Here is a 15452-nt window from a genome sequence, read left to right as displayed (position 1 = left end):
GTGTAGCTTCCCCTGAGCAAATGATCACATAGGGAAATATGGCCTTAGAAAAATGCAAATCTGTTGACTTCTTTGAAGTCCTGAATTATAACCAGAGTCGGCAGAAGTTGTTGAAATTTATGAGACCATTTTATAGCATGCATTAAGGTGGGAGGAGTAAAAACTAACTAATTAGTATAGAATTTTCAACCAGGTACAGTTTCCTTCAAATTTAAGTTCATTACTTGTCAAAATCAAGTAAGTTTTCAAGCATACAGAAATATGTAAAGAATGATGGAACACACACCTATTTATTCACCACCCAGCTTTGTTAATCTTACTATTTTTCTTTATTTTCTTTTCAGATTTTTATAAAAGAAATACACCATTAAAATCTACTGTTGAGATTTCTTGAATAGGAGATAACAATTCTGAGTTAATGCTGGTTACTTCTCTATATGTATCATATAATTTTACTGTATGTATCTGTACCTACAAACTGTATATTATACTTACTTGCTTGTTAGAAAACTTTGTATAAGTGGTATTTATTATTCTGTATCAACCTTTCCCACCCAGTGTTACATTTTCTGACATGTATTCACAGTGTTACATAAAGCCCTGATGATTCATTTCTTTTTAATGTTTTAAACATATTCCAATCTATCCTCCCAATGATGGATATTGAGGCTCCTCAGCTTGTTTTGATAAGTAATGCTGAGTTCATCTTTCTCAGCTTTTCTTTTCATAATGGTTTAGTAATTATACCCTTTTATTTCTATTTTCTTTGTGCTTACCTGTAGTGGGTAGCCATTCCAGCTTTGATCTGGAAGTTCCAACCCCCATTGAGACTTCGGCAACTGTCACGCCTACAAGGTGGGGCCAAGGGTGGCGCCTGGGGACCCGAGAGCTGGATCGGCGGCACTCTCTGTTGCGGGACCCTGGATAGTGGAGGTGGACCGAGCAGAGCTCCAGAGAACACCGCTGGACTGTGATACACCTTCCCCAGACTCCGCGACCTACCTATTCCCTAATTTGTAAGTTACGCCATTAAATAAATCTCCTTTTAACTACGTGGAGTGGCCTTAATAATTTCACCAATACTTACCCTTTAGTTCTGATGCATGCATGCCTTGCTTACCTAGGTGTCTTTAAGCAGCAGCTCTCCTTTCCTCTCTAATCTTAGAATACTTTAAGATTTGTCACAGGATGGTGGTGGCACACACCTTTAATCCCAGCACTTGGAAGGCAGAGGCAGGCAGATCTCTGTGAGTTCGGGGCCAGCCTGGTCTACCGAGGGAGTTCCAGGCTGTACAGAGAAACCCTGTCTCAGAAAAAAACAAAGGACTTGTCACCCCTCTTCTCTCCTTCTCACTCTGTCACACACTATTATTGCTTGATATTTGTATCTGATTTTGTTTTTATACTCACCGAATTTACTGTTTTTGTTGCTTCATACAGTCAAGATTTTTCCGAGTTTTGTTTTTGTTTTAGATCTACATATATTTATCAATTTCTTTGTTAACTATTGCTTTCTCATGTTATTACTTCCTTTTAGATTTACTTCCTGATGATAATTGTTTTTATATATTAATTTCAGCATGACATCCTTACCTGTCTCTATTATATTCTCATTCTTGAATGAAGTTAACTGAGCCAGAGTGGAAGTTCTAGACTGACTAATTTTTTCTCTCAATATTTTGACCTTGCACCATAGTCTAATTGTGATTCTTCATCAGTGTTTTTTTTCTGTCTTTGGATGCTCTTAAGACATACGTTTGTATTGATATTCTGTGGTTTCAGTGTGACATGTGTAAAAATGTGGCCTTGTTGAATCCTTGAAACCAGATGTACATTCTAATACCTTTTACTGGTTTTGGAAAAACTTCAGCCATTGCTTCTGAATACTGTCTCCTTCCTTCTAGAATTATGATTAGACATACACTGAGAATCCTCATTCCACCTTAATCTTGATTTCCTATTTTTCTCTTCATTTTGTCATAATTTCAGCTTTATCTTCTTGTTCACCAATTCTGTCTTCACTAGAATTCACTCTTTTAAGAGCTGGGGATATAGCTCAGTGATAGGTACTGGCCTAACATTGACAAGGTCCTAGACTCAGTCCACAAAGCAGCAACATCACAATTTTGGTTTTCTTTTCATGTGTATATGTATAGTGTGTGTGTGTGTGTACATACACTAGGGCACAATGAAGCATGCAGGTGCATAAGGAGGCTCCAGGTTGACTTTGGGAGTCTTCCTTGACTGCTTTTCTATCTTGTTCACCGAGGCGTGGTCTCTCAGTCATTCCCAGGGCTTGCCTTGCCTATGTGGCTCTTCTCGATAGCCAGCTTGCTCTAGGGATCCCACCTCTACCTTATGAGGCTGGAATTGCAAGTAAGCTGCCATGTGCACTCCACATTTACATGGGTTCTGGGGATCCAAACTTTCTGCTAAGCTATCACTGTCTGGGCATAATTTTTAAGTTAAAAAATATTGGACTTGTGGGACTGCAAATCACCCAGGCTGTATAAACACAAGTGATAACAGACTTGTGTTTATGAATTTTTAAAGGGAGAATTTTTTCTATTAAGAGCATGAGCTGATACAGACAAGTTTCTTATGTATATGTATAAATGTGAGTATATTTTTTTCTAGCCACCATTTTATTAAAGGTCTCAGTTTTTCCAAAGACTTGGTTTCCAAGACTCTTGTCTTGTGACAACCCAAGTCACCATCTCCTGTGTCTTGTATAAGTATTAAAAGCTAAGCACTGAGGGTACTAAAGTAGAATATCCTCTCCTAATCTTTCTACTCAGTCTGCCTTCATTTTCAGCCCCTGGATATGCTCTCACTTTCTTGCAAACTCATTCATGGATTTCAAAGAACATTATTTTTTATTCAGACTTGTTAGAATTCAGTGGTAGGGGATTTTCAGGTTACTAAGTTTAAATGATTGCCAGCAATAGAAAAATTTCTGAACCGCAGATAGGAAGATTAATTCAAGAAGCATTTATTGGTTGGTCACTTGCTGTGATGATAAAATTTTATGTGTCAATTTGTCTAGGCTATGGTTCCCAATGACTTCGTTAAACTTTAGATGTTGCTGTGAAGGTATTTTGTAGATATGATGAGCATCTACAATCAACTGACATTAAGTAGAGGAGTTAACTGGGAAACATGGATAAAGATTAATTAGTTGAAGATACTACTGAAAAAAATTAGGTTTCCCAGAAAAAGGGAGACTTCTACTGTACATCTGTAACAGAAACACCCACCTGAGTTCCCAGACTGTTGGTCTACCCAACAGATTTCAGACTTTTCTGCAATACAAGTTTGAGCTTCTAGTCTGCAGCCTTCTTCACAGGAGTTGGATTTGTCAGTCCTGCCCATCCATCCATCCTGTTGTGTCTGTCTGTCTGGAGAACCCTAATGCACTTACTATGAACAATTCCTTAAGGGGAACAAAAAGATTATTATCTTCCACATCTCTATGCTCACATGGTTTTAATCTACCAGGAGACAAATAACTATTAAAATGTATAATATAACTCAAAATATAGTAGTACAAATTATTCATTCATCTCTTAAATATTTATTAAGCACTTGCCATGAGTAAGATGTTTCTGCATGGTAAACAGAAAGACAAGGCACAGGCTATCTCTCTGGGAGCGCTGAACTTTTAGTACACAGATAAAACACAGGGTGTGCATTGGATCATGAGAGGACTCTAACCAAGCTTGAGTAAGGGAGGACAATTTCAGAAGTGATGCCTAAGCCCATCCTAATTTTAAATAGGATTGAGCCAGACAAAAGTAAAGGAAAAAAGTAGAGCATGACATTCTGGGCCAGCAGCCTAGAAATATGAACCAAGGGGATATGAACAGATGCTGTGCATAAAGTACAGGGAGGGAGACAAAGGAAGACGAAGGCTACAAAGTAAACCAAGCAACCGAGGGAGATTGCATAAGACTGGAAATGGAGATCTTCTGAAAGAAGTGGAATGAAAGCATGATCTGGAAAGATGTGGATGATTTTAATGGCAAGAACGAGGAGGAAAGGGCAGAGAACAGAGTGCCTGGGAGACTCACTGGGTGCAGGACTTAAGACACAGGGCTAAAAACAATGAGACCACAGAGAGCTCTGAATGATGGACGAGTCTCAGAACACAGGCTGGAATCTACTCCCTCAGGGAGTGGCTAGGGGCCTATGACAAACAGAAGGCAATGAGGAAATTGTGGTTATAAACACCTACCACCTCCAAGGGCTTGGAAGGTCCCGACAACACACCTGGTCATGGCATTCAGCTTGTTCTGAAAGACACAGCCAGACTGGCCGAGGGACAGGAAACATCTGTGCCACCTTGACCTGCCTGAATCCGCTCTCTCCCTATCCTTCTTGGCACCACAAACACTGGGAGCAGAACAAAGGCTGAGGCAAGCCCCAGCCTGGGTCCCAGAGAAAAACAATAACAAGAGGGGGCCAACCTGATCTTCTACAAGGGAAGGAGAGGTAGACCCTGTCAGATTTCATCAGGGGGAGTACAATAAAAGACTCATTGTTCCTGCTTCCTCCCCTTGGGAAATGAAGCTCCAAGCAGTAAATTGTGGTTAGGAAAGCAGTGACCTGGAAAGGAAACCCGGGTTCTGGTCCAGATCCTGCTGCTTAGCATGGTGCTTGCACTGGGCACACGGTCTCACTTCTCTAGGCCTGTTTTCCCATTTGTTCTGAGAAGGAGTTAACAAGACTTGTGGCTCTTAAACCATGTTCTGTGGTGCCCTGGAGTATCTCTAACTTGTTTCAATCAGAGCAGTCCCATTTTTATATACAGGGGTGTATCTCTGAGGGAACAGCAACAACTTTGTTTTAAAATGTGAAACCTCCTGGACTTGGCAGCATCAGTCATGGGTGACCATGATGAGGTCAACAGACCTGACTACACAGGAGCTCAGACAGAGCAGAGGCAGGCATGAGGGAAGAAGAGAAGCAACTCACTTGGACAAAACACCAGACAGTACAAATTAGGCAGCCGAGTAGCCAAGCCTCTAAAAGGATCCCACAGGCTTTTCAGACATGAGTCGATGTAGTCAGACAATCTGAATGGTGATTACAGAAAGGGCTGCTGGGAAAAAGAAAAGCTGTGGAATCGGTTTAAAATCCTGCCCATACTTTTTCCCCCCCACTGAAAATAATGAAAACAAAAAATAAGGAAAGTTGCCTGATTGCACCATCAGAGACAAAATAGAGGTGGGCAAACAGGGCCAGGGAGGGCTTCAAAAATAATTTGTTTGTTCAATTGTTAAAGCTTACTAAGTCGCAGCTCGAGGTCAGACCCCAGTCTAAGTGGGTGAGGTTGCAGAAGTGAGGACACTCCCATCCCTGTCCTTCCGGAACACGTGTAGGGAACAGACTGGTCCACAAGTAAGATGCCATAGGAGTCCAGTTCCTGAGAGCTTACAGAGAAGGAAAGGCACTCAGGGAACAGTCGCCGATTTCAAACAGCCGGGAGAGAAGAGAATCCACGCACACAGGCATAGACCAAACCACAGGGAAGCAAAGACTGTCTCTAGCACAGAAAGACGGGCACAAGCAAGCCCACTGAAGGACAATAATGAGGCCAGGAATAAAGGTTAGAAAGACAGAAGCGGAGAGAGGCAAGTGGAGGTTGTGGAAGGCTCCTCTTTCTAACACAACAGTCCTCAGCCATGGTGGCTGCTTAGCATGTGCTATGAGGAATACACGTACCCAGTTCTAGAGAATTGGCATGAAAAAGGAATGTAAGATATTTCATTAGAAACCTGTATTAGCCTGATGTGGTGGCTGTGTTATTGACTTGTCTTGTTGCTGTGACAAAATGCCTGAGGAAAGCCATGTAAACAAGGAAGGGTTTGTTTTGGCTCACAGTTAAGGCCAGTCAGTCCATCATGGCAGGAGGAGCATCGCAATGCAGCCACAGAGGAATGCTATGCTCCCTCTCCTTTTCATTCAGTCCTGACCTCCAGCCCACGAAATGATGCTGCCCACATTTAGGGTAGGTCTTCCCACCTCAATCAACCTCATCGAGATATCCTTCACAGACTTGCTTAGAAGTTTGTTTCCATAGAGATTCTAAAACCTGCCAAGTTGATAACCATCCCAAAAGCAGAAGCCTGCAACCCTATTTCTCAAGAGACTGAAGCAGGATGATTGTGAATTTGAGCCCAGTTTGGGGTATAAAAAAGCTTTACAGCTGGGCGACGGTGGCACACACCTTTAATCCCAGCACTCAAGAGGAAGAGCCAGGCAGATCTCTGTGAGGTCAAGACCAGCCTGGTCTACAGAACAAGATCCAGGACAGGCACCAGAACTACACAGAGAAACTCTGTCCTGAAAAACCAAAACAAAAAAAAATTTTTTTTACATTAATTAAATGTTAAGAAATACTTTGAAGAGGCAACCACCGAGTCTGCATGGGTCGGCACCAGACCCCTGCATACACACTGTGGTTCTTTCGCTTGGCCTGCTCATGGAATCTTTTCCTCCTACTGGGTTGCCTCATCATCAGCCTTGATGTAAGGGTTTGTGCCTAGTCTTACTGCAGCTTGTTATGCCGAGTTCCGTTGCTATCACTGGGAAGCCCGCTCTTTTCTGAAGGGAAACAGAGGAGCAGTGGGTCTGGGGGAGAGGTGAGGAGGGAGGTTATGAGGAGGGGAGAGAGAGGAGGCTATAGTTGGGATGTATTATATGAAAGAAGAACAAATAAAACTTTGAACATAATGTGTTAAATACAATATAGTATTAATTTTGCCTGGTTTTCTTTTTTGTTTTCACTGTGGCTACTAGAAAATTTTAAATTTTATGTTGGCCATTTGTATTATATTTTTATTCAAGGATGCCTCATTACATCTTTGCCAAACCCAACAAATAAGACAGTATATGAAATACGAATCCACAAACTGTATGTGGTAGCACATGCCTGTAATCCTAGAACTCCAGCGGTCAAAGCAAGAGGATTGTGAATTTGTGGCCAGCTTGGGCTACTTAGCAAACCCTGCCAACAAATAAACAAATAGAAAGCCCCTGTCTTCCTCACATTCTGCAAAAATACAATTATGGGGCAACAATGTGTCCATTATATTGCTAACAGTCTATAGGAAGCAAGGCTGGTAACAGAAATAACAGGCAAGAGGAATCTGTTATTCTGTACCTGAACAACAAGCAGCTGTTGATCACACGCATGGGGACATTCCACGGGTGGCTCACCTCTCTGGATCTGCTTCCCCACATGAAAACGGGATACTGTTATTTTCCATCTGCTTGTATTTTAATTTGTGTTTTCCAAAGCTCCTCATATAGTCTCTCACTTGAACCTAGGGGTTTAGGCAGGTCAAGAACTTTACAATATCATTACCTTTTTTTCTTCTCTTCTCTTCTCTTTCTTTCTTTCTTTCTTTCTTTTTTTTTTTTTTGTAAGTGAACTAAAGAAAAATAGATTCATTCACAAATGAGCCTCTGAATCTGATTCTCTAAGTGCAGGTCCATTGCTCTTACCTCACTTCATGCTACCTCTCCTGAACAAGTATCACTTGTTTGGAGCCTAGTCTTGCTCTTTATTTTGCTCCTGCTGCATCTAATCCATCTCCCTAGCCAGACCAAGTTCTTCGAGTACACTACACACCATGTTCACCTCTGTGGCCACCACGTCATCGAACACTCTTCACGTTGTCAAAACTCGGAATCAAGACTGTAGTGCAGGAGGGCACAGTAAGAAGGTGCAGGCACTGCGATTTCCAACTCATTTCAGATGATCTGGAAATGCTGCTGCAAACCTCAAGGTAGGATGGGCAAAAGACAGAAAATACAAATACGGTCACAGGAGAGAAGCCGTGGAGTCTGGCAATTTGCAGTGCAGCCTCTAGGAAAATGTTTTAACGGGTTACATAACAGACTCTGGAATTGAACTCCTGTCTTCCGGACTTTTCTTGGATCCATTTCCAGATGCTATTAAGGATGTTGGGCTGGTACAAAGTGCTCTGCCTCCTTGGGTCTTTCTAAACAATGAGTGACACAATCTTATATGAGCCCAAATCCAGAGCGAGGTAATGCGTCATCCCCATGAAGACTTTAAGAACAGACTTAAACAAGAGACTTCTTTTCCTAATGTTTGTCTCTGGTGCAATCTGAAGGAACAAATCTACTTGCTCAGTGTCTAACCCAAGGCACCTGGCAAAGCTGCCACTCAGTAAGCACGTGCTCACTGACTCTGAAGCCCTCACTGGGAGAAACTGACTGGTAAGTTTTCTCTAGGAAGAACTGGGTCCAATGGCCTTACAGTTAAGCTGTTGTGAGTAGGAAGAAATCACAGTGATGGCGCCACTCAAGTGAATCTCTCACATATCTATGACAGTGGAGAAAGACTGCTTTTATATACGCTCCATCCAGTGTGTCTACAGAAAACTCCTGGGTAACATGAACACTGAAATGCCCTTTGCTGAGCCCCAAGGTTAAATTCCAGTCAAGAATGCTCTTCTAGAACCTAGCCTGCAGCAACATGTGCAATCAACCAACAGGAACCCTCTCATGACTGTGGAGGATGATAACTACTAAAAGCCTCTTCCCTTCCTTCCCAAACATGTAGAGCTCACTCTGGGCTCCAATGTCCTCTGAGACTAGAAAATAGTGGAAGGATGGTAGCAATGGACACCACATCTGAGACAGTGGCTCTTCCACTTCCAAAGAACTGGATCTCTGGGGGGAAAGTCCATTTGCCACCAGATACCTGCCATTCACCAAACCAGGAGAGGCCACAGTCACCGTTCCTTCAGATGTTCTCCCTCCTCCCCTCCCTCTCTCTGTGTATGCGTCTCCCACCTCTCTCCCTCTCTCCCTCCCCCTCCCTTTGTCATGAATTTGGCTTCATTGATGTTGGAAGTAGACAAACACAGAACATGAAGGCCCAAGGACAACCTTGGTTTTGAGACAGGGTCTCTAAATGGCCTGGAACTTGGCACACTGGCCAGGCTAGGTGGTTGGCAAACTTGCAGGGATCCACCTGCACGTGTCTTCCATTTCCCCAGTGCTGGAATAAGAAGTGTGTGCCACCATACCTCTTACCTGGGGTCCTGGGATCCGAGCTCAGGTCTTCATGCTTGCAAAGCAAGTGTTCACAAGCTGAGCCATCTCCCATCTTGTACCTTCCTCCCTTCCCTCTCCCAACTCTTCCTGTCCTCTCCCAACCTTTCTCTGATCATGCTCTCCCCTTTTATTTGCAGTCTGAAACTCAGGAACGTCACAAAAAACCACTAGTTTTAAGTTCAGAAATTTCATTAAGAAAAAGTTCATTTCTTTTTCTCAGGAGTTCAACAACATCCACAATTTTTACTGTCTGGAGGCTGTGAGTCCATTATTGCCAGTCTTTGATTTATCTAGGTCATTTCTCTCAAAAGAGCTGATATATAGCCCTATGAATCAGCTAACAGGCTCAGTCTCTTTTGTGGCTATCATTAACCCTCTGATCCTGATTCAGTGACTCATTCAGGGTATTAACTCTCTCTGCTGAGAAATACCTTGTTAAATAAGCAGTCATCTAAAAGTAAAGTAAAAACCTGAATTCAAAGAATTCTTTTAAAAGTTATTGAATGCCTCTCATACAGTTACCAATATTGTACTCCAGGAGATGGGTATAGAGCTGGGCAAACCTCTGCTCTTTGGAGGACAACAATGACCTAACACCCATAAAAAGTTCATAGAATGCCTAATACATGCTGTTGACTGTGTTGAGGGCTAGGGGAAGACAACACTCCCAAAGTATAATCTCTTAGCCTGATACAAAATTAGAGAGGAAAAAAAATCAAAGACTTCCAGCAAGGACCCTAGGGACTAAGGTGGCTATATAAATACTATAATACATATATATATATATATATATATATATATATATATATATACACACACATATACACACACACACACACACACACACACACACACACACACATATATATATATATATATATATATATATATATATATATATATATATCCTTTATACACATTTCCCAGGAATTTATTTTTTTAACAAAGATGTTAGAACAGGTTACCAAAAATAGATAGATAAGAGATAGATAGATAGATAGATAGATAGATAGATAGATAGACAGATAAATGAAATATACAGCATGAATAAAAGGTTAAGGGGACACCTGAAACCTAGAATGTTTCATATGCCATGTGGCTCAAAAATTTATATTATTAACATTCAATTTTCTTGGTGCTTGTTGTAAATAAAGCAGAAAACCGTCCACAGCTGTGAAGGTTGAAACAGTCCTCATGTGTCCACTGAGAACATACACACTCTTGTCTAAGAAAGGTCAATTTTACTTCCGGGGTTAGATTCAGAAGCATGCCACTGTCCATGCAGCAGAGTTGGAGTGGGGATATATAGTTGTTGGGTTTTTCCCACAATTATTCTAAAGAATTGGTCTTGAGGGGACTGGAGAGATGACTTAGAAGTTAAGAGCACTGACTGTTCTTCCAGATAACCCAGGTTTGATTCCCAGTACCCAGATTGTGTCTCACAACTGTCTGTAACTCATGCATGTGGTACACTAATACATATGCAGACAAAAACATCAATACATATACAAAAAATGAGTGAAAAAAAAGAATTGGTCTTGAAAGGTCAACTGTCTGATAAATTGGATTAAAGTACTCCAGGTCCAAATTCTACCATTGATCATCAGTTTCACCTTTTACCAATCACTGTGACATTTCTTCTAGAATGTAGCTCTCCTGTCTCTCAATTGAGTTTTCTTTCTGTAAAAATGCCTTTATTCCAATTAAAATTAGATCATTCTTTAGAATGAAAAACAAGAAATCATTTCAGAGCAATAAGACATTTCCCCAACAACAACAATAATCAAGGATAAAAAATAGGGCTGAGAGGCAAGTTTCTTTGGGGCATGCTGTAGAAGAAATATCCTGAGTTACAACATAGACTCCCAGGCTAACCACGGCTTTCTGGAGTAGGAAGTCACCACACAGCTTGGGGGGGTCTGCCACATTCACCTTGCCTTCATGAGCCCTGTGCCCACACTGTAAAGCTGTGACTATGGTGGCTAGGGGATGTCACTCAAAGAGGGACTATCAGGTTTCTAAACTGAGGTTGCTTTCTCCTTAAACATTTTGTTATGGAAATTTTCCAACATCTATCAGGTTGAGCTGAAGGGATTTTATGGAGTACTTACCATGTAACTGTAACTTAACTTGACTGTATCATTAACATTTTAATGCTGTACAAAAACTAACTCAAAATGGAGCTGACACTTACAGGTAAAACTATAAAACTTAGAAGAAACTTTAAATAGGCATATGTGCTTAGGCATACACAGAAACTACTAGAAAGAAAACACCAAGATTTCATCAAGAGGAAATCTTTGATATATCAAAGTAAAAGATCAAGTTACTTGAGAATGGAGAAAAGATTTGCAAATCATGTATCTGGTGACAGTTTAGTATCCAGAATTTTGAAAGCCCTTCTTCTATAACAACAAAAAGCAATTTAAAAGTGTGCAAAAAGTTTGAATCAACTAACGGATTAATAGGGGCTGGAGAGATGACTCAGTGGTTAAGAACAATTGCTGCTCTACCAGAGGACCAAACCTTAGTTCCCAGCACCGGCCCATGCCAAGGGCCAAGGCAGCTCACAACCATCTGTAACTCCAGCTGTAAGGGAGCTGATGCCCTTTTCTGGTCTATGTACACACACACACAAGTAGCATTCACACACACATACACACAGAGACACACACACAGACACACACACACACACACACACACACACACACACACACACACACACATATCTTTAAAAAAAATAAACAGCCCTGTAACTGTGCAAACATTTTGAAAGCACAGAATATTTGCTACAAGGACAAACATTATGAACAGAATTAAAGCAAGCCCATGTCACAATTTAGTTGACAGGGACAAATAAACAATGCTGAATAAGGAAATTAATTAACCAAATCTGACTACAGAGTTGCTGGGAGTGTCCTCATAGACAAAGCAGAGTTGGTCTGGAAAGTGAGGTAGGAATGGCAAATACACAATTGGCTGTGTTTTCAGATTTCAAGGAGGGCTTGGTACCATTCCAGGCTCAGAGCACCCCTGGAAAGCCTCTCTTTAACTTTCACCAGCCTTATGCTTTTCAACATTAGACACTGCTTCTACATGTCCTGGATACCAGAGCAACTCTACCAGCAGTCACCCAGGGCTCTTCTCCAGCAGCCTCTCCCAATATCCTGAGTAGTTTCTGAACATTTCCTTCCCAGAAGCCTGCCTGACAACATGATGCTATAACCCAGACTTTGCCAGTCACCATGTTCCTTCTCCAGCCATGTAATAGATGGGGATCCCTAAATTAGACATCACAGTACACTGATACCTCTGATGTCTTGATGTAGAACAGAAGTCAGTCTCCTAAGAGATGAAAGACTGAATGCAGTGAACTGATAGTTAAGGAGTTCCAGATTTCTCAGTCCAGTAGCCAGATCCAGTAGGTACGCTGATAGAATGAACAAAATATTGATACCAAAAATAAGTGTAGGGGCTGGATACACAGCTTGGTGGTTAAGAACACTTGTTCTTCCAGAGGATCTGGGTTTGATTCCCAGCACCCACATGGCAGTTCACAACTATCCATAGCTCCAGAGCCCAGGTGCTCTGATGTCCTCTTCTGACCTTCAAGGGTACAAGGTACACAGACATATGTGCAAGCAAAACACTAATACGCATAACATAAATAAATCTTTTAAAAAATTGTTGTTTTTTTGGGGATGGGATCTCTCTATTATGTAGCTCTGGTTGTCCTAGAACTCTCTATGTAGATCAAGCTGGCCTCGAACTCACAGAGATCCACCTGCTTCAGCCTCCAGAATGCTTGAATTAAAGGATTGCATCACCACGGCCAGCTAATTTTTTTTAAATAAGTGTAAAGCTTTGGGGTCAATTTAACTTAAAGAAGAGTAAGATAGTTGAGAGACGGAGGGAAGGGAGGGAGAGAGAGAGAGCAAGAGACCTAAAATATGAAATAATGAATATGAAAAAAATAATGAAGACTGTTTCTTCTCAATCACCCCATCCCATGGGACTGGTAAGGAATAAACAATTCTTTGGGGTTCATTTAGGATTATCTAAGGACTGGAAGGAGATCTGGTTAGGCTGAGACGGTGACAATGATAATGACAAGGTTCACCAAGTGTGTTAGACACCAAACTAAGATTATTCAGTATATATTATAATAAGTGTCATCTTAGTCGCTTTCCTAATTCTGTGATAAAACACCACGACCAAAGCAAGTAGAAGTGTTTAATTTAGGGGCTTATGGTTTCAGAGGGTTAAAGTCCATGACCACCATGGTGAGAAGCATGGCAGCAGGCAGGTAGACACAGCACTAGAGCAGTAGCTGAGAGCTTACATCTCAATCCACAAGCATGAGGCAGAGAGAGCACCCTGGAAATGGCACGGGCATTTGAAACCTCAAAGCCCACCCCCAATGACACACCTCCTCCAACAAGGCCACACCTCCTAATCCTTCCCAAATAGTTCCACCAACTGGGACCAACCATTCAAATTTATGAGCTTATAGGAGCCATTCTCATTCAACCAACCACAAGCATCATCTTAAAAAGGAAAACAGCACTTAAGTTTCAAGTAAAACTTAAACTTATCTTATGTAAATGAATCAATAAATAGTAGGAATCATGAAACAAATTTGGAGTCTTTAATCCATGCCTGTTACAAAGAGTCTAGACAAGCAGAGTTTTCTCCTCTTGTGCCTTACTCTAGATTCAGAAGAGCTTTCTGTATAGACAGCCTTTTTCATTTCCTTACAGAGGCAAGGGAGAGAAACAAGCTTTGAGATGGGGTGTGTTGAGGAAGGAAGAGAAAATGAAAGAGAACTAAAATTTTAAAGATCACTTAGTAAGTATCAGGAATTTCACAGATTTCCTTTTTTATATTATAGCAAAAAAATGTTTATTGGCTTCCTCAAAAGTAAACTCTAATTGGTTTGACAAATATAACACAGAAATATAAAAATCTGTTGTAGGAATTTAGAGAGTCACTGTATCTGGGGTAGATATTAGAATGAACAATCACTTTTTAGAAGTGCTTTGACCTTGAAAAATCCTTGTGGAAAAATGGTGATTGTTTCCCGTGATCTGTAGAATTGTTTTTCTGAAGGGGTCAGACATTGGTCACAAGGTGGTACACCTGAGACTCTTGTATTATTGTGTATTGCAAACGATACAGAATAAAAGACTAAAGTCATGAGGCGATGCTCTCCTTTAGTAAGACATGTAAATTTGATTAGGGACCGTGGTATGAGGAAATATTTTGTGTAACAATCAATAAATATGCCTTTGTATGGCTTTTGGAAGGGGGTTCAGTCTATCAGAAGAGGTTGAACCTTCCTGCTACTACATAGACCTTGAAATTTCATCTTGGAGTACCTTCTTTCTTCAACCGACCTGCCCTACATGGTGCACTCTAAACAAAAATCAACCATACTTTGATTTATGCAAAACTCATAATCTTGGAAAGAGTAATATTATTTTTTATTTTAGAGATCAGATAACAAGCCCAGAGAGATTAAAGGGTCTTGTCTGTGATGACAAATTTCAAAACCAGCAGACACCAGCTGAATGAAAATGCAGTTTTTCTCAATCTATGCTTTTGGTTGCTGTGTTTTCTGCCTGTCTCTTGCCTCACACCTCTCTGTCCCCTACACTCCTGATCATGCTTCCTTCTCAAGTGAAGCCACTTACACTTTCTGTAAGATATTTTCATAGAAAGACTTCTGATACTTCCCAGTTAGATGAAGCAAGAACGAGAGATTTTCAACATACAATAAAGCAAGTATTTAGGAATAGGAGTATAGGCTGTTGGCAACATTCTGTGCTTAATCTTCATGACCATAATTTTTTTTACATTCCTCAAGTTTCTATTTACCCCATCTCTGTCTTTTAAGTAGACAAACAAGAAATTCTGAGAAAATTGGCTCTTAAATTGTATCTTAAACAAGAAAGTCTCAGTCGCTAAATATGCAGAACCTTACTCATAATGCTCATTCTTATAAGAATAAACATTAGAAAGATGGATTAATTAGTATCAGATGTCTTTTTTAAATAAATACTTTATTTTTTTGAATTTTATGAGTATGAGTGATTTATCTGCCTGTATCTCTATAAATCACACGTATGTAGTGCCCTCAGTTGCCAGAAGAAGCACTGATCCCCTAGAAGAGGAGCTCCTTCTCCTATTCCTACTTCCAAACTATAACTCAGCCAGAACTAAAAACATGGCCATCTTGGGGGAGGTGTAGCTGGAGTTTTCTCCAGTCCTGCCCAGCACCACGGACCCTACAACCACTTATAAAATAATCACTCAGAAACTTATATTAATTAAACTGCTCGGCCATTAGCTCAGGCCTA

General features: G+C 40.9%; 2 protein-coding genes across 2 annotated transcripts in view; one reads left to right on the top strand and one right to left on the bottom strand.

Moving 5' to 3' along the window:
- The window catches only part of Timp4 (TIMP metallopeptidase inhibitor 4), a 35188-nt gene extending 34134 nt beyond the window's left edge, over positions 1-1054 (top strand). The window contains exon 5 of the mRNA XM_052720881.1: positions 783-1054. Coding sequence (XP_052576841.1) covers positions 783-974 — 192 coding nt within the window. The 3' untranslated portion in view covers positions 975-1054. The remainder of the gene's footprint in view (positions 1-782) is intronic.
- Syn2 (synapsin II) overlaps positions 1-15452 on the bottom strand; it is a 154008-nt gene that overhangs the window by 67449 nt on the left and 71107 nt on the right. The window lies entirely within an intron of this gene.

This window comes from Peromyscus californicus, unplaced genomic scaffold, assembly GCF_007827085.1.
Source record: "Peromyscus californicus insignis strain IS unplaced genomic scaffold, ASM782708v3 Scaffold_6__1_contigs__length_162567912, whole genome shotgun sequence".
Classification (NCBI taxonomy): domain Eukaryota; kingdom Metazoa; phylum Chordata; class Mammalia; order Rodentia; family Cricetidae; genus Peromyscus; species Peromyscus californicus.
This window is presented reverse-complemented; position numbering and strand designations above follow the sequence as displayed.